The 23,708-nt window shown below is 41.2% G+C and overlaps 1 protein-coding gene across 2 annotated transcripts; it reads left to right on the forward strand.

Annotated features, from left to right (window-relative positions):
• Nucleotides 1-261: 261 nt before the first annotated feature.
• LOC109205752 (proline-rich receptor-like protein kinase PERK9) lies at nucleotides 262-8,097 on the forward strand. Of its 2 annotated transcripts, XM_019368498.1 has the most exons (9): nucleotides 262-625; nucleotides 870-2,422; nucleotides 2,551-2,958; nucleotides 3,042-3,128; nucleotides 4,775-4,845; nucleotides 4,965-5,041; nucleotides 5,153-5,300; nucleotides 7,317-7,478; nucleotides 7,581-8,097. In XM_019368498.1, exons 2-9 carry the CDS (start codon nucleotides 1,471-1,473, stop codon nucleotides 7,779-7,781), a joined length of 2,106 nt encoding a protein of 701 aa, XP_019224043.1. In that variant the 5' UTR covers nucleotides 262-625; nucleotides 870-1,470; the 3' UTR covers nucleotides 7,782-8,097. The 2 variants fall into 2 exon arrangements, with proteins under 2 accessions (XP_019224043.1, XP_019224042.1); XM_019368497.1 differs by having other exon boundaries at nucleotides 262-2,422.
• Nucleotides 8,098-23,708: the final 15,611 nt, after the last annotated feature.

A 23,708-nucleotide genomic window follows, 5' to 3' on the forward strand; every position in this document is an offset into this window, starting at 1 on the left:
AGGGAGAGGGTGACTTAGCCACCAAGTAATAAACCCTAGAATCTCTCTAAATATAGACATTCACGATAAATAAAATTCTATTTATAACACGGATGAAGATAGTTTTCAAGTAAAACATTTGTAGAATATTATTTTCATTAAAAACTCCTTATACATTAGAACGTACTCAACTGGTAAATTTTAAAAAATAATGGGGAAGAGGGGGAAAAAAGAATAGAAGAAATGGGGCCTTGTGATTGTTTGCATTCGCAGCAACGTTGCGCAACCATCGCCCAATCCCATTGATCGTGACGTTGTAACGAAACACCTAATTCAATCTTCATAAACCTATGATCATCATATGACTACGACATTATTATTGTAAAAAAACAAATATTCCTCATGTACATCATATACAATACACGCACATAACTGAATTGTAAAGTTTTATGTTCTTATTAGCGGGTCGTTCTCACTGTTGTGCCCTATATATTGCATTTGGGGGGACCCAATTTTCCTTGTTCATTGATATGAGCTTCCCAGGTTTACAAAAAGATGCCTCCTTTTTGATTCATTACGTTGAGCATTAGCTGCAAAATTGCAATTCACCAGCTTTTGATCATGCCTGTTGCATGGAAATAAATAGGTAATGCTTTGTGGATATTCTAACAATTGATTTACTTTTATGGTCCTATCTTGTAGTGGGGTTTCCTTAGAAAGGGTTAATTCTTCATTTTACTTGCTTTATAAGGGTAAAATTCTACATTGCAAGGACAAAATCTTGGATTTTCTCTGTCTTTTCTTGATTTGGGTGTCTGGTTGTGGATATGGTTTACTTACTGCCTTCTTTACAAGATTGATTTTTTACTCTGATATAAGGGTCTGTGCAGTGTGTGAGGGATTGTTCTTGTGAATTAGCTAAAGGAGAAATTTGTCAGCTGGATTCTGCTTTAGACCTGAAACTGAATTCTGGGTAGTGGGCAAGATTTGATTTCACGCGAAAGCTTAAACCTTTTGTTGTGCTGAAATCCTAGGTGTTTAACTTGGGTGTGGAGTGAAATTGCATGGTATGAGTGAATTGGTTAACGAATTTGGATGTTGTGGATAAAATCTTGGAATAAGAGGAAGCAGTTTATTGCTTATTAGGGATCTTGGTTTTATGAAATAAGTTCAGGACGCCTGCACTTTACTTGGAATTCTTGGTGGAATGGATGTTCATTGATGTTTGAAAACTTTGAAATTGTATAAGAACTGTAGTACATGTAGCTAGTTTTGTTGGTGGTGAGATGTTTAAACCATTTCTCCACCTCCAAGTTATAGACTTTGGAATTCCACTAACTGCCTTCAGTTCACTGCATTGTTTGTGACCTCTCCTCCATCCTTACCCGCAAAATCCCCTCCAACAAATGCAACATCTTCATGCCGGAAGCCACTGTCCTCCAACAAATGTAACATAGCCTCTTCTAGCCTTATCACCAACATTGACCACTAATGGCTTCTCCACCACCTCCTGAAGCATCTACTCCTCCAACCGATGTCTCACCTCCAACCTTTAGTCCTCCACCTACACCTTCTGGCCCACCGGCTAGCTCATCGCCACCTCCATCTTCTACTCCGCCAGCTAGTTCACCGCCACCTCCATCTTCTACTCCGCCTCCTAGTTTGCCACCACCTCCACCGTCTAGTCCGCCACCTAGTTCACCACCACCTCCAGAACCTGATCCACCACCTGTGTCACCTCCACCTGTACCAACTCCTTCTCCTCCTGCAAGTTCACCTCCATCACCTCCCCCTACATTGTCACCTCCGCCACCCGTACAGAATCCAGAACCTCCTCCAGCTCCAAAATCACCCTCAAATTCATCTCCACCACAATCTCCTGAACCTCCAAAAGGTTCATCACCTTCACCACCTTCACCGCCTTCACCACCTTCACCACCTTCACCGCCTTCACCATCTTCTTCCAACTCACCTTCAAATTCACCTCCATCCCCAACATCTAAGCCATCAGAAAATCCGCCTCCTTCCCCAGCCTCAGGCCCTCCTAAAGATTCACCACCTTCACCAGCTACATTACCTCCCAGTCCCTCACCATCTTCTGATTCCCCTTCAGACTCATCACCGCCAACATTTGTGATACAACTATCACCACCTCCATCCTTTAACGGTACACAACCTTCTCTTACTCCTCCTTCATCACCAGTTCCTTCAGGTGATGCTAGTAACCATAGTTCTGGAAACCATCCAGCAGAAAGCTCAAAGTCTGCTGGTGGTAGTGGCAATGGTACTGCAGGGACAGTTTCCATCGGCATCGTACTTGTTCTTCTATTGGTTGGTCTTATCGCAGCGGCTGGATGGTGTATACGGAAGCAAAAGAAGAAGAATTCTGGCTATAATATTGGTAATGTCAAGACAATCTCTGTGTGCTCCACTCCAAAATCAGGTAAATTTTCAGAAACTATCAAATAATTCCTTTCAGTTTGTTATTCAGTGTTGCAAGAAAGATCAATGTACTATTGGTAGTTGAGACCTTTCAAGTGAATTCTTAGAAGATGTGAAAGTTGTGTACAGAGTCTGCTTTATTGAAGGTCGAGGAATCAACAGCTGAGATAAATGGAACTGGCTCCAATTTCCTCGGTTCTCCAGGGGACCCTTGTGGATTCAGCAGTTCAAAGACATGGTTTACTTATCAAGAACTAGTTGAGGCCACGAACGATTTTTCAGCACAGAATGTATTAGGGAAGGGTGGATTTGGTTCTGTATACAAAGGATATCTAGCAGATGGAAGATATGTAGCAGTAAAGCAGCTAAATATTGGTGGGAGCCAGGGGGAACGAGAATTCAGAGCTGAAGTTGAAATCATTAGTCGGATACACCATCGTCATTTGGTTTCACTTGTAGGTTATTGCATTTCAGAGAAGAATCGCCTCCTTGTTTATGACTATGTTCCCAATAATACCCTTTACTTCCATCTTCATGGTAAACTTAACATTTGTAGATTTAATTATTTCATTTGTTATGTGTGGTCACTAAAGCTAGCTGTTGATACTTGCAATTTACAGCACAAGGGAGGCCTGTCATGAATTGGACAACACGTGTTAAAATTGCTGTTGGCGCAGCTCGTGGAATAGCTTATCTGCATGAAGATTGTAATAGTGTTCTCTTCCCTTAATCCTTATGAGTTATCCATGTTTTATTCACTTCATTTCTCCATTTTGAACAGACCTCCACCTACATTAAAAAAAGAGAAAGTAAGGTTAAAAAATTTACCACAACAGGGAAGCTGATTGCAATTGATATTTTCTACACCTATTCGTCATGCTTATTATTTTTTAATGATCCCTAAAGCTGTCGCAGGATCATGGAGAGAAATTTGATCTCCACAATCACCTTCCTCTTATTCTCCCTAAAAGCGGACATTAGTAAAAGGAAAATAGAAAGAGAGAGAAAAGGAAGCATGTAATTATTTTCAGCTCAATAGAAGTAGAAGGCCTTGCAGTTAGCATTTCCTTTTTGTGATGTAATTGTTGAAGACTAATTAAGTAACTAAAAGTGTGCTCTCGCTAACAGCTTAAACTTTTAGATGGGACGGTCACACACTTCAATATGGTATCAGAGTAGACATAGGTCCTGGGTTCGAGTCTCACCACCAATTATCAAAAAAATTCCACGTGATTGGCTCATCATAAAAGAATCAAGCCCGCACGTGAAGGGGCGTGTTGAAGACATAATTAAGTAACTAAAAGTGTGCTCTCTCTAACAGCTTAAACTTTAAGATGAGACGGTTACACACAATAATGATATTACTAATGCAGTTTAAAATTTGGTTCTGAGGTCATTATATAAATGTTTGGCATGATTTTGGAATAGCATATCTGCATGAAGATTGTAATTAGTGATCTGTTCCTTAATCCTTCTGAGTTATCCGTGTTTATCTTAACTTCATGTCGTTTTTGGTTGAACAAAATATATCTCCTTTTTCATTCCCCCGAAAGTTAAAGAGAGAAAGACAGAGGTTGAAAACATTACCATATGGAGGAATCTGATTGCAATATGAGATTGTGCGTTCCTATTCATCATCACTTACAGTTCATTTCATTGATCCCTACTCCACTAGTTGAACAACTGTGATAGGTTAATGGAAGCAAGCTAAGCTACTCCAAAGCCAACATTCTCCTATTATCCCTATAAGAGGACTTGAAGTAAAAAGAGAAAACGGAACAAATAAATAGTTTAAGCTCAATGGAAGTAGCAAGATCTTTTTGTTGGAATTTTCCTTTTTGTAATGTAATGCTATAACTTATGCAATTTACAATTGTGTCCTCAAGGTTTTATTCATCTCGTATATTACCTCGATTATATAAACATTTTGCACCATGAAATAACATTCCTGAGTAGGAATATTTTTATCCACGAGCACACATAGTCTCCTTGAACATGCTGAGTATTTCTTTCACGCTAAAGTGACCTCATCAGGCTTTGCGGTAGTAATGCGTAATATGCTTCTGGATTTGCCAGTAGTCCCATGACAAGCATCTGAGTAAAACTTCACTGGTCGAGTTCTTATGTTATACTGTTAAATTGAAGAGTTAAAGAAGCTAGACTGGATGAAGTTACTTTATTTTTGTGATCATGAATGCTCATTTCCTTCATTCTAGTTACTTGTGCTACTGCAGGCCATGAAACTTTGACGAAGTCATAATGCAAGTGCAGTGCTCTAATTTGTCTTTAATTATAGTTCAAGTATGATACTCTGTTTTTTGGTTTTTAACTCATTCTTTGGTGTGGGTGACAGGCTGTCCTCGTATTATTCACAGAGACATTAAGTCATCGAACATTCTTTTGGATAATAACTTTGAGGCTCGGGTATGTCTAAATCTTTCTTTTTTCCTTTTTTTTTCTAGGGGTATGTCTAAGTCCTCAAACTCCTATATTTACATTCTGTCTTGCGAGCTGACCCTTTACAACTAATTTATTTTCTCTAGGTTTCTGATTTTGGACTGGCTAAATTAGCTCAGGATGCAGAAAGTCATATCACAACACGTGTCGTGGGAACATTTGGGTATGTTTCAGTGCCAACATTTGCATTAAGTTGGAAGCACACGAATTACTATATTAAACTCAATCTTTTTCAATTGCCCATATTTATTCTAATTCCTTAGATTGAACTCAGATACATGGCTCCTGAATATGCATCGACCGGCAAGCTGACTGAAAAATCTGATGTATATTCCTTTGGGGTTGTGCTTCTGGAGCTAATTACTGGAAGGAAGCCAGTGGATACATCTCAGCCTTCAGGGCAGGAGAATCTAGTTGAGTGGGTATGTTTCTAGCCAACCTGTCCTTATTTCCATGAGGCCTCTTTTATTACCATTTGTTAGAAATAATTACATTGGTCATTTATCCAACCTAAAGGCTATAAACTTGCATATCCGCATGCAGACAGTATGTCGTACTATTTTAGTCTCATTTAGCTCGGATAACCTCTACATTTCATTTGAGTCAGGATTTGGTTGTTGCTCCTGTCATTTCCCCACACTGCACAAGAACTTGGTAGCTGATGTTTGAAGAAACCACCATTTGCTACTGTACAGTAGGTCTCTTGTAGATCTTCTAGTGAAGTTCCTTTTCTTTATTTTACCCTTTTCTACCACACGGCGAGGCCTTCCTGAGAAGAATGAGATTGTGATGCTGTAAGCCTAGATAAAGATTATCAATTGATGAGAAACATGGAAATATTAGCCATAGAGAGCACAGGATCCTTTTATTTGTCATGAAAAGAGTATATCTATAATATCCTATTGGTTGATCATTCGAACTACCTGAATGACTTCTCAATTTTAATACTTAAGTATCCTTAAGCTTTTTTGTGGAGTCAAAAGCTTTTCATCTTTGGATGGGTTCTGAATTATGTCTGTTATTTTCGTTGCAAGAGCTCTGTCTTTTCATAACAGATAGTGACCTTGTCTTTCTTGATGTTTATAGGATAGGAAACTCATATGCAATTTGGAAGCAGACACACCTTAGAATTTAAACATAATGATTCCACTGTGAACTGTGCTTTTGAGGAGAATAATCTTGTGCAATAGTTGGCATCCTATGTTTACCATATTTTCTCTTAGACCTGGAACACCTGTTTAGATTACCTCAATCCCCTTCCCCTTATCTGAGAAAGAGAGTATTGGAGCTTACCAGGGGAACTTGGATTTCATATAATCGACTTGTTAAGTGATTGATAAGGGCGAAATGAGATATCATGAACATGAAGTCAAAATAGACCAAGGGAACTTTTTGCCATGATAATAGCCATGAGTATCAGTTTACTAATACTACTTTTCTCTGATCTTATATGACAGTATTTGACTAGACATAGAGTTTAAATTGTTCATTTAGCTTGTAAATTATATTGGTGGTAGTGGAAGAAAATATTGATGTAACAAGTGAAAAGTTAATTTGATAGAGAAAACATCTCATCAAATTAAGTTTAAAATTTTGATAGTTGAGTTAATTTGAATTCTCGAGATCTGTAGAAGCAGTACTCCCTCTATCTTATTTTAAGTGGCAACTTTTCTTTTTAGTCTGTCCTAAACAGAATGACATATTTCCGTATTCAGAAAAAATTTAACTTTAAACTTCTCATTTTATCCTTAATAAGCGGATTTATAGTCATAGAAATGTCTATGGCTTATTTTAGACTACAAGTTTCAAAAGTCTTTTTTCTTTTCCTTGTTAAACTCCACGCCCGGTCAAACTTAAAAGGGATGGAGGGAGTATAGAATGTATGTATTAATAAAATAATGTCAAACATTTTGGAATGCTCCAAAATGAAGAGAGACTCATATAAATTGAGATGGAGAGTGTATCAATCTTTTTCTGCACCCAAAACATTGAGTCTATAGTTGTTTTTGTTTTTTGCAACAATAAAACAGCTCGCCAAGTTATCTGCTTTGATTTCATTGATCCTCTTATGTTAAAAAACTGAAAAACCAATAACAAGAGCAAAGGGAAACTAGTATCTTTTACGATAATGCTGAGCGCGTGACTTCCATTTACTATGCTTTTTTTTTTTTTTGATCTCTTTAGTTTCTCTTCTCGTCAGTGTAGTGACAATAGCCAGTTGAAAAAGCTTTTAGTACCTTAACAAATATATTTATCTTTGCTAAGGAAGCATGGCAATATTCTTCTGAATTGTCTGAGAAGATTTTTATTTTGATTAGAATTGAAAATCGGTACTAATTACCACTGCTAAACTTGAATTCAGCATAAAATGATTTTGTAACTGAATCACTCACAAAAAAAGTTAGATAATACAGTGACTTGATCTTCTTCTCTTCTAGGCTCGACCTTTGCTTAGTCAGGCGCTTGAAAAAGAGGAATTTGATCAGTTGGCAGATCCGCGCCTTGAGAAGAACTACGTTGGCAGTGAGATTTTTCGAATGATTGAGGCTGCTGCATCTTGTGTGCGCCACTCGGCTTCAAAGAGACCAGCAATGGGACAGGTAACTTTTGTTCCATTTTATTGAATGAAAACCTATGCCAGAAACGCCCTTAAGACATCTCGTGATTGGCATTTACATTCCGTTCATGCTTATGCTTCGCAGATCATGAGAGCTTTTGATGGTATGGCTATGCATGATCTGTCAAACGGGATGAAAGTTGGTGAAAGTGCAATACATAGCTCTGCATTACAATCTGCAGAAATAAGTTGGTTTAGGAAGGTGGCATTCGGTAATCAAGATTTTAGTACAAATTTTTTCAGTCAAAGTAATCAAAATAGTAGAGAGTCGGGTGAACATAGTTAGAGGATCTATACAATAAAAGGTGTTATTTGGAAGCCGCGTTTGCATGTGCTGATACATCAAAGGTACCTTAGCTTAGCAGTTAATGTTTTCTTCTGTAAGTAGCTATAATGAAAATGCAGACAAATCGCTGCCTCATGTCGAGGTCTATGGCATAAGCTTTAGATCAGTTACAATGTCATGTTGTAAGAGAAAAAGGTCAATCGCAGTAGCTTAGAACTATATCTTGGAGAAATTATAGAGGATCTTTAGAACAAAATGGCTCATTGAAGCTACTGTATGTATCTGTTTACATATCAAAGGTACCTTAGCTTAGAGATATCTTGGCTTTCATACTTATACTAGTCCCGTTTGGCTGGCATACATGAGTCTGTTAATTTTTCGTTTGTAAGTAGCTGGTAATTTTTTGTGATCACTAATACTTGTTCTTTCAAAGTTTTTTCAATTTTCTGTTTTCTTCAAAATGGCTGGAATAGAAGTAATGAATGTTTAAAAAAAAAAAGTTGGACAATTTCTCGATTTATGTGTATCATCTTTGCGCAGGGGCCGTGCTAATCTTCTCTGTATCATTCTAATTTTATCGGATGTCCCCGAAGGGACGAGTGGAAGTTTTTCGGTTTTGAAAAAACTGGAATACTTTCTCTCATGGTGTTTGGTTGAAAATCGATTTCCAGAAAGTTTTTCAACACTTTCTTAAAGAGAAACGCCAACTTCTTACACTTTTAGCACCCTCAATCCCCATATAAGCTATCTCCGGGAAACAAAATAGAACCAAGAAAACAAAACCGACAATAAATTATTGAACAGATTACACGAAAAGATCTAAGGTCAACAAAAAGATTCTTTTTTAGTCTTTTTGCGGTATAAATTGTTTACCCGTAAATCGGTACAGTTGATTTTATAATATGGTTTATAGACAACCGAATTGATTTGATCCCAAAATGATAAATAAATTAAATAAAATGCAAGACTTAGCGTTGAAATCGAGATAAAATAGCAAACAACTTGGTTCCGGGAGCAAAGCTTCCAAAGACAGCAATAAGAATATCAATAAACTGAAAATAAATATTATTGAGCTTGGAATAATGTGTAGCATAAGTTTGTCAGAATTTTCGTATCTTACAAAGGCTGTTGAAGTCACTATTTATAGCTACACCTAGGAAACAAGGTCCTAGGATGAAGCCCCTGTTAAATGACAATTATGGGGGCCGTTGATTATGAATGTCAAATTCGCTGTAACGGATTGCGTATTTAATACTGAGGAATATTCTTCATTGAATGCCATCTGGTGGCAAATATTTGTTTGTCCTCATTAGCAATATTCCTTTCGGGATCTGCCCGGTGCTAACCGAAGCTGCTGTCCCCAGTTTTGGTTTCCACTTGCCCCGTTTTCCGTATATCTTCGGTTTCACGTGTCGCTCTATTATTCGAGTATTTAATATGAGCCGATTTTACCCTATACAGATAGTCCCCCTGCTTCCGGTGGCACATCTTTGTGTCATCGGGAAGTTGGTGAAGATTCCTTTCTTGGCGGAAAATTTTCTGATCTCTTCTGAAAAGTTTCTGACGCTTGATTAGATGCACGTCTATCTGCATTTAATACCCCGAACACGCGTCACTCCACGATTTAGCAATATTTTCGTCGGTTCTCGAGGTAATCATGGCCACGATTTTAGCCGCCTATTTCTTTACTTATACGCCTCATTCTTTTTCTTTTACACTTCATAGTTTTTCAAACTCTCGCAACTTCTTTGCATTCAACTCTTTCTTGCTTTCACTCTTCTTTAATCCTCTTCTTCAAAGAATTCTTATTACCTTCTGCTAACCATGGCTTCCTCCTCCAAGAACTCCAGTTCTCTTAAAACAAAGAAAACACCGATGATGTTGCCCTCCTATGGTAAGCACCATCATTCCCAGAAGACTCAACACAACTAAGGACTTCGAGGACAAGTTTCCTTCTACAAGTTCTCGTACATGGGTTGTTGGCGTGTACTCTTCTTCCATCCGTCATTCTAGCATTCCTGCTGTGAAGGAGGATTGTGATTGCCATGATCTGAATATCATCGCTCCTAAAACTGGTGGAGCGAGTAACCTTCCCTAAGAAGGGCTTTATGTACGTTTATCTGTACCCATTTACTTTGGGTGAGTTTTCCTTTGAGCTGGGGAATTGACCCCGTGATTTTGGAGCTGTGCCATAAATACCAGATTTGTTTGGCACAAGTGGGCCCTTCGGTGTGGCGAACGGTAGCCTGTCTACGGAGGCTGTGCCAGGAAACGAATGAAGAGCTCACCTTGGCTCGCATGATGAACCTCTACTCACCCAAGATTTTCCTTGGGTGAGTAATAAACTTTAGCAAACATGGCCACCATGCTTTGCTCACCAGCATGGATGACAACAACGACCGTAAATAGATGGAGCGGTTCGTTGTTGTTTCTACCAAGGATATTATCTCAGCCACAACTCCATCTTTCCCTGAGTCATGGACTCGTACATGTAAGTTTAAAGCCTGTCTTTTCTCTTGAAAAAAAGGTTGTTTCCTGTTGTTACTGATCCTTCTCTTTTCACTATTTCAGTAACTCGATGGACACCATCAATGTTTCAAGGCTTGGACCAGTGGGTCCAGACGATTCTGGACACTACCACGCTTGAGACCCGCTGGTGGAAAGAACTGGCCCCCAAATACGAGTGGAAGGCCAAAAATTATGGTAAGCTGGCTTGCGAAACTAATCTTGTATTTATCTCATTTTTGTGTATAAGAAAATTGGTTAACTTCTTTTTCCGTTGAATTAAGGTCTTCAGCAGGGCTCTGTTACCATCTCCGAGGAGGATGTTTTAGCTGATCCGGCAGAGGCTGCGAGGCTGCTGAAAGAGGCCTTCACTCGAACAAGCGCCACCGGATCTGCTTCCGATGCAAGTGCTTCCTCTCGGAGACCAAGCAACCAAAAAGAAGGTGCTCTTCCTCGGCCGATGGAAAAAATAAAAAGGTAAAGAAAGTCGTACCTGAGCCAGCCGTTGTCACTATGTTGATTGATGATGATGGGGAAGCCAGTGATGAAGGGGCTTTCTTACAAAGGAGACAACGACCTTCATAAGCTCAACAAAATGCTTAATCTGAAGAGCTTATAACCTCAACCGGGGATGATACCCAAGCGCTACGGGGAGAGTATGATTTAGTAGAGAATGCAAATTCTCCTTTTCCAGTCCCCGCTGCTACTCTCAGTACTATGAGGCTGATTATCGGGCCTCTTCCGTCTTCGATTGATGAGCAACCTACAACCAGCATTTCCTTTGCTGCAATTGCTTCTCAACCCACAACACCATCAACTTCATCTCCTTCCTCGCCGGTCATCCCTTCGTCACCAACAACTGCTACATCACCCCCACCGGCTGCGGACATCCGAGAGGATGATGACCCTCCTCCCCAGTCCCCAAACCATGGGAATTTGGGGCACAATTACTCGCTCCCCTCTGCAAATCCCAGAGGAGGAGGAGTGTCTTCCTTTCGGTCTCTACCGAGTGCCATCTTCTATCCAGCCGGTGGAACTCGCCAATTACGTGAAGCCGCTGTCTTCAGAGAAAGACAAGAAGAAGATACACTCTCTTTCGGGGAAGTGTATGATAAATAATCCATGCACAACGCAACAACGATATGGTACTCGTTCTTTTTGCTATCTGTTTTCTCTTGATTTGTTGTGACAGGATATCTGTTAGAATAGTCATGTAAATAGGAGTAAATAAATAACCCTAATCCAATATATGTTAGGAGTAGGACATGTTATGTGTGTATATATATAGGGCTCATTGTAACATATGTATATACATCAATAATATATTTTCTCCCGTGCTTTCTCACATGGTATCAGAGCTTTAGTGAGAAACATATCGCTGTGCATCATTCCAGCGACTTCCGGGAAGAAAGAACTCAGTCACCGTGCAATTTTCCGGTGACCTAAGTGACTTATTGCGTCAAAGTCACTAATTAACAGTGTTGTGCAAAATCCAACACCACCACAAGGTTCCCAAGAGAGATCCGACCAAACCCCAGAAAAAATCACCGGAAAATAGCCCTCCACGCGCCGTCACGCGCCTGTCGGAACTCTGCCGCCGGCGGCGCGTCTGTCCCACGCGCCGGCGCGTGAGGCCTCTTCCGGCCATTTTTCGGCTTCGCTTCTTCAGGGCAGTTGGATCGCCCTGCAATTCCGAGCCTGTCCATATTTTTATTTTTTAATTCCGACCACTTTGAGTTTTTCGGGCGACTACACTGATTTTTCCGGCAGCTACAGTACTTTTCCGGCAAACACAGTGTTTTCTTCATCTGTCTCAGAGAATTTTCAGTTGATTCTTTTTTGTTATTTAGTGATAATCCAACCATGTCTTTGGGAGTCGATGCTTTCGGGTCTAGAAACCCGAGTTCTGGCAGTTCCGGTGTTATGATTACCTCAGAACCTTTAATGGGAGGTTCAAACTACTTAGATTGGGCTTCATCTGTCGAGTTGTGGTGTAAAGGTCAAGGAGTTCAAGATCATTTAACAAAAAAGGCTAGCGAAGGTGATGAAAAGGCCAAAACACAATGGGAGAAGGTCGATGCTCAGTTATGTAGTATCCTGTGGCGATCTATTGATTCCAAGTTGATGCCCTTGTTCCGTCCATTCCAGACATGTTATTTAGTTTGGGAAAAGGCTCGTAATCTATACACTAATGACATATCTCGTTTCTATGATGTAATATCGCGAATGACAAGCTTGAAGAAACAGGAATTAGATATGTCTACTTACTTGGGACAAGTTCAGGCAGTCATGGAAGAATTTGAGACGTTGATGCCAGTTTCTGCTAGTATTGAAAAACAACAAGAGCAACGACAGAAGATGTTTCTAGTTCTTACACTCGCTGGACTCCCTAATGACCTTGATTCAGTACGTGACCAGATTTTGGCTAGTCCAACCGTCCCCACAGTTGATGAATTATTCTCTCGATTACTTCGCCTTGCTGCAGCACCTAGTCACCCAGTGAGCTCATCACAGACACTTGACTCATCTGTCCTCGTATCCCAATCAGTGGACAATCGGGCATCTCATACTATGGAGAATAGACGAGGAGGAGGTCGTTTTGGAAGATCTAGACCCAAGTGCTCCTATTGTCATAAACTTGGACACACTCGTGATGTATGCTATTCTTTACATGGCCGCCCAACCAAAAATGCTTATGTTGCTCAGACTGAGACTACAGGTAACCAGGGATTTTCTTTATCTGAAGGGGAGTATAATGAGTTCCTTCAGTATCGAGCAAGTAAGCAGACATCTCCACAAGTAGCTTCTGTTGCTCAGACTAATACTTCTGTTGCTGGTAATTCTTTTGCTTGTGTTTCCCAGTCTAGTCCTCCTGGACAATGGGTTGTGGACTCAGCCGCTTCTGATCATATCTCTGGTAATAAATCACTTTTGTCAAATATTGCGTATTCACAGTCTCTTCCCACTGTTACTTTAGCCAATGGGTCTCAAACCAAAGCAAAAGGAGTTGGACAAGCGAATCCCCTACCCTCTGTCACTCTAGATTCCGTTCTCTATGTCCCTGGCTGTCCTTTTAATCTTGCATCTGTTAGTCGTTTGACTCGTGCCCTCCATTGTGGTATATATTTTATTGATGATTCTTTTATTATGCAGGACCGCAGTACAGGGCAGACGATTGGAACAGGACTTGAATCAGAAGGGCTTTACTACCTTAACTCCCTAAAATCCTCCAAGGCATGTCTAGTTACAGATCCTCCGGACCTAATTCACAGACGTTTAGGACATCCAAGCTTATCCAAGCTTCAGAAGATGGTGCCTGGTTTGTCTAGTTTATCCACATTAGAGTGTGAGTCATGTCAGCTCGGGAAACATACCCGAGCCTCCTATCCTCGTAGTATTGAGAGTCACGCAGAGTCTATTTTTTCTTTAGTTCACTCTGATATATGGGGTCCTAGTAGAGTCAGTTCAACCTTGGGATTTCGTTATTTTGTTAGTTTTATTGATGATCATTCAAGATGTACTTGGATTTTCTTAATGAAAGATCGTTCTGAGTTGTTTTCTATATTCCAGAATTTTTGTGCTGAAATTAAAAATCAATTTGGTGTTTCCATTCGCACTTTTCGCAGTGATAATGCCTTAGAATATTTATCCTCTCAATTTCAGCAGTTTATGACTTCTCAAGGAATTATTCATCAGACCTCTTGTCCTTATACCCCTCAGCAAAATGGGGTTGCAGAGAGAAAGAATAGGCACATCATTGAGACTGCTCGCACACTTCTCATTGAATCTCATGTTCCGCTGCGTTTTTGGGGCGATGCAGTTCTCACAGCTTGTTATTTAGTTAATCGGATGCCTTCCTCTCCCATCCAGAATCAGATACCGTATGCAGTATTGTTTCCCCAATCACCCGTATACTCTGTTCCCCCTCGTGTTTTTGGGAGCACTTGTTTCGTTCATAACCTAGCCCCTGGGAAAGATAAGTTAGCTCCTCGTGCTCTCAAGTGTGTCTTCCTTGGTTATTCTCGTGTTCAGAAGGGATATCGTTGTTACTCACTTGATCTTCGTAGGTACTTTATGTCCTCTGACGTCACATTTTTTGAGTCTAAACCTTTCTTTACCTCTTCTGACCTTTCTGACCCCCTTGATATATCTGAGGTCTTACCTATACCGACCTTTAAGGAGTCTACTATAGCTCCTCCTTCACCTTCCGCCACAGAAGTCTTACCCGAGTCTCCTATAGCTCCTCCTTCACCTTCCGCTATAGAAGTCTTATCCATTCCAACCGTTGAGGAGTCTAGTGTGGCTCCTCCTAGACTCCCTGCCACAGGAACACCACTTTTGACATATCATCGTCGTCCGCGCCCAGCATCAGGTCCAGCTGATTCACGTCCTGCACCTGACCCTGCTAATACTGCGGACTTGTCTCCTCTTAATCAACCGATTGCACTTCGGAAAGGTATACGGGCCACCCTTAATCCTAATCCCCATTATGTCGGTTTGAGTTATCATCGTTTGTCATCACCCTATTATGCTTTTCTATCTTCTTTGTCCTCTGTTTCCATCCCTAAGTCTACAGGTGAAGCATTGTCTCATCCAGGATGGCGACAGGCTATGATTGACGAGATGTCTGCTTTACATACGAGTGGTACTTGGGAGCTCGTCCCTCTTCCTTCAGGTAAATCTACTGTTGGTTGTCGTTGGGTGTATGCAGTCAAGGTTGGTCCGGATGGTAAGGTTGATCGTCTTAAGGCTCGTCTTGTTGCCAAAGGATATACTCAGATATTTGGGCTCGATTACAGTGATACCTTCTCTCCTGTGGCTAAGATAGCATCAGTCCGCCTTTTTCTATCCATGGCTGCTGTTCGCCATTGGCCCCTCTATCAGCTGGACATTAAGAATGCTTTTTTACACGGTGACCTTGAGGATGAAGTTTATATGGAGCAACCACCTGGGTTTGTTGCTCAGGGGGAGTCTCGTGGCCTTGTATGTCGCTTGCGTCGGTCACTTTATGGTCTAAAGCAGTCTCCTCGAGCCTGGTTTGGTAAGTTCAGCACAGTTATTCGAGAATTTGGCATGATTCAGAGTGAAGCTGATCACTCTGTATTCTATCGGCATTCTGCCTCGAGTCTCTGTATTTATCTGGTGGTCTATGTTGACGACATTGTTATTACCGGCAATGACCAGGATGGTATTACTAAATTGAAGCAACATCTCTTGCAACACTTTCAGACTAAGGATCTGGGCAAACTAAAGTATTTTCTGGGTATTGAGGTCGCTCAGTCTAGCTCAGGTGTTGTGATCTCACAACGAAAGTATGCCTTAGATATTCTTGAAGAGACAGGAATGACAGGTTGTAGACCGGTTGACACTCCGATGGATCCGAATTCTAAACTTATGCCAGGACAGGGGGAACCTCTTAGCGATCCTGCAAGATATAGACGGTTGGTTGGTAAATTAAATTACCTTACAGTGACAAGACCTGACATTTCCTTTTCTGTGAGTGTTGTGAGTCAGTTTATGGATTCTCCGTGTGATAGTCATTGGGATGCAGTTGTTCGCATTCTTCGGTATATAAAATCAGCTCCAGGCAAAGGTTTATTGTTTGAGGGTCGAGGCCATGAGCAGATTGTTGGATACTCAGATGCTGATTGGGCAGGATCACCTTCTGATAGACGTTCTACGTCTGGATATTGTGTCTTGGTAGGAGGAAATTTGGTGTCCTGGAAGAGCAAGAAACAGAATGTGGTTGCTCGGTCTAGTGCAGAAGCAGAATATCGAGCAATGGCTATGGCGACATGTGAGCTAATTTGGATCAAACAGTTGCTCAAGGAGTTGAAATTTGGTGAGATTAGTCAGATGGGACTTGTGTGTGATAATCAAGCTGCTCTTCATATTGCGTCAAATCCAGTGTTCCATGAGAGAACTAAACACATTAAGATTGACTGTCACTTTGTTAGAGAAAAGATACTCTCGGGAGATATTGCTACAAAGTTTGTGAAGTCGAATGATCAGCTTGCAGATATTTTCACCAAGTCCCTCACTGGTCCTCGTATTAACTACATATGTAACAAGCTTGGTACATATGATTTATATGCACCAGCTTGAGGGGGAGTGTTAGAATAGTCATGTAAATAGGAGTAAATAAATAACCCTAATCCAATATATGTTAGGAGTAGGACATGTTATGTGTGTATATATATAGGGCTCATTGTAACATATGTATATACATCAATAATATATTTTCTCCCGTGCTTTCTCACAATATCTAACTTGGGTTTTTGCTTTGCAGGCCAACTTCCTTGCTTTCGAGGGCCTTCAGAAGTTGATCCTTGATAAAAAAAATCTTACGTCCGAGCGGGATCAACTATTGGCCGAGAGGGACCAAGTTGTTGCTCGCCTCCCGGCATTGGAAGCACAAGCTGCCGAAGCCGGTGAGTTGGAGGCTCGGCTGCAGCAGAGGGAGCAGGAAGTGATGGACCTTAGCCAAGAAGCCTCCCAGTTAAGTGTACAATTTGAAGAAGCCAAGACTAAATGGTATGAGGTCCAAAATGATGTTCTTGCTGCTGCCGAGCGTGAGGCTGCCTCTAGTGAGAGATTGAATAATTTGGAGGCAGCCTTGAACTCCAAAGCTAAAGAGGTTGATGCTGCTGAGGAGAAGCGTGCCCAGATGGAGGAGAAGTATAAGAGGGTCTGGAACACAATAAGATTCATATCTCTACTATCTGTGACCTTGATCTCAGCCTTAGGGCCACAAGATCCGAGCGGGATAGCCTTTCGACCGATGTTGATCAGCTTAAATCAGAACTCCAGCATCGAGCGGATTCCCTCACTATTGAGAAAATACGTTCTATGTATAGCATGAGGAGAAAAATCTTGGAAGAGCCAAAGCGGGCGTCATTGATTTTGATGCCGAGATCGCCAAGGCCCGAGAGCTAGAGTCAACCGCCCGACGGTGCCTCCCGACTCGACCCGATAGAACTGACTCTTCTGGTTCCGATTCCTAGTTCTCGGGAACTGAGGAGGAATGTGAAGAGGATAATGATGAAGGCTAAGATCTCGAGCCAACGGCATATCCGCCTACTTCTCTAGGGGCACAAATGCTCCTCTTCCCCCGAGTTCTGGGGATGCAGTAGTTTAGTTTTTTACTTTATTTTCCCTTGGTTGTTTTCTTTTCATACTTTTGTATTTATGCTGCTTGGCACGTTTGTTACATAAAAGTGCTTTTCGTTTAAGCATTGCGCAAAGTTTACTTTTTTGGCATTAAATTATGCAAGGCTTCGGGTGCATTTTTTTCTGATAGCATTTGGGTCCGGGCATAAACTCTTCCGGAACCAACCCTTTACTGTGAGGGTTTCATAAGAGAGGGCCCTTTTATGTTTACGGTGCTCTTGAAGAGGACGTATGTGTTCATTCCGGCACGAGCATTTGAAGTACTAGATTAACTTTCAAAATGATAAAACTAATTCATCTTTTAGACAAGAAACAAGATAAAAATAAATGGAATTTATTTTATTCCTTCTATCTTCAAAAGTACATAAGCATTCGTTTTGCTGAAAGTGAAATTGCCATTACTTGTGCCTAACTTGTACAACTTGCTTCTACGGGGTCCTCGGTCCCCATGACACATTTTTGTTCCCAATTCGTAGTCCCGGTTTCTATGGCAATCAGGTTGCCGTATTCTCATATCATTTCCCCATAGTGTTCGAATGCGAAGAATGCGAATTGGAATACTGGAGGTCTTGCTCTTTCGAAGAATCCACTAGTGAATGGTTGGATAATCTTTGGTCCGATAGAAAGCTTCATTTCCCCTTTGGAACTTTGCTACTGAGCCAAAGATTATGTAACCACCCCCAGTGGCTTATAGTGAAAGGGAACTCGTGAACGGTCGAATAACTTTTGGTCTGATAGCAAGCTTTGTTTCCCGTTAGGAACTTTTCCATCGAGCCAAAGACTATCCAACCATCCCGCAGTGGTTTGTTGTTTCCATGCCTTGTCATTTAAAGGTCTTATTTCTGCTGATTGTGTTTCCTTCGTAGTATGCTTTCCGTTGCTGCCTCGATAAAAACCTTGCTAGAAAAACCCAATTGGGAAAAAAACTGGACAAAGGGAGAAAGAGTGCAGCACATACTTTCTGTATAAGCTATACTCATTAGCAATGATACCTTTTGAGGTCTGCCACATTCCAGTTGCTCGACAATTTTACTCCGTCTTGATTGTTCAGTTCATATGATCCTTTCCCGGTGACAGTTGAAACCCGGTAGGGGCCTTCCCACGTCAGATCCAGCTTCCCTACAATGAGCTCTCGAGTGTTTTGAGTCACTTTTCTTAAAACTAAGTCTCCCACTTTGAAATAACGGATATTGTCTCTTCTATTGTAGTATCTTTCCATTCTTTTTTTCTGGGCCACCATCCTTATGTGCGCCAAGTCCCTGCTTTCATCAAGCAGCTCTAATTTGGCCAACAATGCTTCATTGTTTGTTTATTGTCCGACCAAAAGTATCTTATGGTAGGTTCTCCCACTTCCACCGGGATCAGGGCTTCTGCTCTGCATATAAGAGAGAAAGGTGTCTCTGCCGTGCTTGACTTGGCTGCTTCCAATCTCTTTTTGAGGTTTTGAATGATCACCTTGTTTTTCGACTTCGCTTGGCCATTCGCGCTCGGATGGTATGGTGAATATATGATTCTTTTGATTTTCAAATCCTCAAGGAATTTTGTGACCTTTGTGCCTATGAACTATGGCCCATTGTCTTAGGCTATCTCTTTTGGTATTCTGAATTTGCAAATTATGTTCTCCCACAAGAAATCGACCACCTCGCGCTCGCTGATCTTCTAATAAGGACCTGTTTCGACCCTATTAGAGAAGTAATCGGTTAAAATCAAAAGAAACCTTACCTTGCCGGGAGCTGGTGGCAGTGGACCAACTATATCCATCCCCCATTTCATGAAGGGCCACGGGGATAATATCGAATGCAGTAGCCCTGCCAGTTGGTGAACTAGCGGCACATGGCATTGGCACTTATCGAATGCAGTAGCCCTGCCAGTTGGTGACCTCGGCAATCCAGGCTTAACTTTTGCACGACCACCTCTAGAGGGATACTTGTCATATCTGCATGCGACCATGCAAAACAATCAACATTAATCTTAAGAAATTCTATAGATCCTGACCTGAGCTCGGGGTTTAATCATGTCCCCAAGTGGAACTTCCACTCTAAGAACTTTTCAAACAATGCGACTTGTTCGAGTTCTTCCGCCGTGGATTTAGTTGCATCAGTTTCTTCTGGTACCTGGAAATACCTTGGTCCCTGATAGGATTCCGACGGCTCCTCTCCTCTTTCGACTTTGTTTGGTTCGGGGTCAGGCATCGGTTCATGTAATTGCTATGCCGCATGTTCCTTCCCTTTACTGCTAGAAATCGAGATCGCGTTCATCTCCCTTGCCGCCGGTTAATCTCCTCTTATTTGTTTAATTCCCCCTGGGGTTGGGAATTTTAGAAGTTAATGGTATGTCGATGGCACAACCTTCATCTCGTGTAGCCATGGTCTGCCAAGAATAATGTTTTAGCCCATGTTGCCGTCTACTACTTCAAATAAGGTAGTCTTCATGACCCCTTCGACGTTTGTGGGTAGCAAGATTTCCCCTTGGGTTGTCATACTTGCTAAGTTGAACTCGATGAGGAACTTTGTGGCCAGAATGATACTTCTGGTTAACTCGGTTTATTCCAGCACTCTCCATTGGATGATATTGGCTGAACTTCCTGGGTCCACCAAAACACGTTTAATTTAAAAATCTAAACATTAAGAAAAATTACCAGGGCATCATTATGCGGTAGTAGGAGTCCATCGGCGTCCTCCTCTATGAAGGTGATATCGTCCACGGCGACTTCCCGGAGCCTTTGCTATGAGCCACAGATACCTTTGTCTTTTTTGTTGTTGAAAAGGTTACACCATTAATCTCGTTCCCCCCGAAAATCATGTTGATCGTTAGTCGAGGAGGATATCTCTTATCTTCGAGGGTTCTGCGTTATCCCGGTTGCAGCCGCAGTTATTTTTAGCCCGGTCACTTAAGAACTCTCTGAATTGGCTGTTTTTCAGCAACGTCGCCACCTCCTCGCACAGATGTCAACAGTCCCCAGTCCGGCGGCCGTTAGTCCCATGATACCCACACCATATATTAGGATCCCTTGATTGGGATCAGATCTCATCGGCCTCGCAAACCATTCTTCCTTAATGTTTCTCATCGCCAATACCAGCTCCACCATGTTGACATTGAAATTATACTCGGACAGTCTGGGTAGGTGGAATCCCGGGAGCCTGATAGCTCTTTGTCCTGCAATTATCTGTTATTCTAGCCACAATCAGCTCTCCTATCGGTAGCAAACCTTTCCACCAATCGAAAACCTCTTCCGCATCCTTCGGCCCTTTCGTAAGGCAAAAAACCGGCTCTTAGAAGATTGCCAATCTGTGTCAAAATCATCATTCGACTTCTCCTTATTCTTTTCTCGGTCTCGACCCTTGGCTGATACTAGGAAATAGAGCTGGTTGTCTTCTATTCTTATCTTTGATTCGTCACGGTTGTGGACATATTGCCATATAGTTTCTTGAAACTCGAGCAGGCTTTCTTTCAGTTTTCGAGAAGTGTCAGAGCTCCTCGGCTTCAGCCCCTTAGTAAATGCCTCAGTTGCCAACTCATCTGGCACGACCAGTAGCAGCATCCTTTCCTTCTGAAGTCTGGTCACGAACTCTCGCAGCAATTCGGACTCTCCTTGCGCAATTCTGAATATGTCGACCTTTTGGGCCTGTACCTTCCTGGCCCCGGTGTGGGCCTTGATGAAAGAATCCATGAGCATCTCGGAGGACTCTATTGAATGATCGGGTAAAAGTGAATACCATGTCAGGGCCCCTTTCGTGAGGGTTTCCTCGAACTTCTACGGCAGGACCGACTCAATCTCGTGCATAGCTAAGTCGTTTCCCTTCACCACCGTTGTGTAGGTGGTGATGTGCTCCTGAGGATCCGAAGTCCCATCATATTTTGGTACGTCTAACATTTTGAATCGCTTTGGGATTAACTCAGACGCACTCGGTTTGAATGGTAGCTGGGTGTATTTATTTGAGTCCGGTTCTTTCAACACTAGCGGTGCGCCCGAAATTGTTCCATTCGGACATTTATTTCCCTTATAAACCACATATGCTCCGCTTTAAAGGGATCATTCCCGTTGTTGTTACCAGATCCACTGCCGTTCCCCCTTCCCTGTTGAAGTCGACCACCCCTCGGGGTGTTGTTATCAACCCTTTGCGCTGTTTGATTTACGGGAGCACCGGGAGGAACTGGACCTCTTCCATTCGCGTTGTTGGAAGCACCCGACATTCTTGCCTCAACTCTGTCATGGAAAGTTGAGCTACCCCAGTAGATTTCAACTCCACTAAACTAAGCAAACTTCAGATTACAACCTATTGCAGTCTAGGAATTAAACACTTAATCCTTCACTCCTTACTATAATTCTATTGTTAGCCCTTTGCAATATCTCTATTGCAAAGCAAAACCCTTGACTAATTCTAGTCAAACAACCAAAACAATAGGGGTTAAATGATGTCCTACAAAATACTTCTAAAAATTTGTGTAGGAATACAAGTAAAGAACAAAAGACAAAGACAAAACAAACTCAAGGACTCAAGACATCTTTAGTATTGGGATCTGGTCCTTGGTTCGTAGCAACTTTGTTCTTGAGTTCACATGGAGGAAATAGTGGCAGTTGGCACTTGAATGATAGGTTTTTTTTTTCCAGATTATCAAGTGTTAGGTCAAACATTGTATGATGTGGTTTATATATGAGAGAACATGTGTGAAGAGATAGGAACATTACAGCCTTTGGTTTGGCCTCGAGCAGCAGCAGTTATGCCGCTGCACTGCTGTAAGTCGATACAATGAAACAACTTTTACAACTGTAGAGTTGACTATGCGACAATTGAGGAACTGATCCTATCTATTCCCTTATCTGGTTTCTTGAGAGTTTGGCAAGACGACTGAGTATGCCTCAATAGGCACAAAGGAACTGATTGTATCAGGTTCCTATTAGTTCCTTACTAAAGTTTGACAAATCATCAAAACCATAATGGCATAACTTATCAATTTCCCCTCTTTTAATGATGACAAACTCAGAATTGATATTCCCTTTTTGGAACCAGATTTCTAGCATGTTCCCCCTACAGATCAGACGCCTTCCCCCTGAGAGCCAGATTCCTGTTACCCTGTATGTTGCCCCCTGCAATTATTTTCCCCCTTTTGGCATCATTGGAAAGAAGATTTAATAAGCACATGCAAAAAAAAGTCCAGCAACATTAACTCATGCCACTTGTGTGCACACAACATGGTCAAAATCATAACACAAGAGGTTAATATTAATGCACAAAATAGTCATAGTCAACCCTGATTATCTAGTGTCAGCTTGGCCGAAAACCAAAGAAGGCTTAACCATCCTAGAACTAGGTCCTCGCTCTGCTTTACCATCACTGATGGCAAAGTTCTGGAACCTTCCATCCGTACGATCCAAAACACCCGAACTATCACTATCTCAGTGCTAGCAAACTTAGAAGAATTTGGGATTCTACCTTATCACGTCCAACAACCATGATAATCCTCAAAACATGCAGGTGCTTGTAGTTAATTAGGGTTAAGTTATCCTATAAATACCCCTGTTCTTTCCCATTGTAGCACACATTAGTACACAAAAATGCTAGCAAATTCTCTACTCGTTTAGCATTCAACACTACTGTTGACTATCAATTGATCATTCGGATCGATCAATAAGAATCATTCTCTCTCTCTCGTTATTATTGTTCAGTTACTTACTTTGTCATTATTGTTTTACGTTACGCTCATCATTTTTATAGTGTTAGAGGATCATATTACTTTGGTTTAATGCCTTAATCCTATAAATTCAATTGCTTGACCTAATAATTAAATTTTAGGTTAAACAAGCTAGTGTAAGAAAGAACAAAAAGAGACTTTATAAAAACTAGTGGTCTAAAATAAGTAATAGATATTTGTGTGATATAAATATCTCGCAAAAATAAAGAGAAGTTTAAAGTTGTTTCTTAATACAAAAAGAGGCATAATTTATTTTAGACATACTAAAAAGAATATTGCATCACATCATCATCTGTTGGAACGTAAGTAGTATCATGGACAGGATCAGCGCACGTAAATAAAGAGTGTAGTATCTTTAAAATGAAATGAATAACTGTACAAAAAAAAAAAAAAATGTTAGAAATCTTGCTATGATTAATAATATTAGAGAAAACTAACCTCTAATAAAAGTTGAATTTTCTACAATTCCTCCAACCCATACCCCTACTCCCCCTCACCCTCAATCCTTCATTTCTCTTTCCTTCACTAATTCTTGTTTTCTTCTGTTTTCTTTTACCG

This window comes from Nicotiana attenuata, unplaced genomic scaffold (genome assembly GCF_001879085.1).
Source record: "Nicotiana attenuata strain UT unplaced genomic scaffold, NIATTr2, whole genome shotgun sequence".
NCBI lineage: Eukaryota > Viridiplantae > Streptophyta > Magnoliopsida > Solanales > Solanaceae > Nicotiana > Nicotiana attenuata.

Excerpts from the sequence above, each read along its gene's own strand:
- LOC109205752 (XM_019368497.1), top strand. The coding sequence starts at position 1,471 with ATGGCTTCTCCACCACCTCCTGAAGCATCTACTCCTCCAACCGATGTC. Across the intron at positions 2,959-3,041 it reads CCTTTACTTCCATCTTCATG|CACAAGGGAGGCCTGTCATG; the intron begins GTAAACTTAACA and ends TGCAATTTACAG. Across the intron at positions 7,479-7,580 it reads AGAGACCAGCAATGGGACAG|ATCATGAGAGCTTTTGATGG; the intron begins GTAACTTTTGTT and ends TATGCTTCGCAG.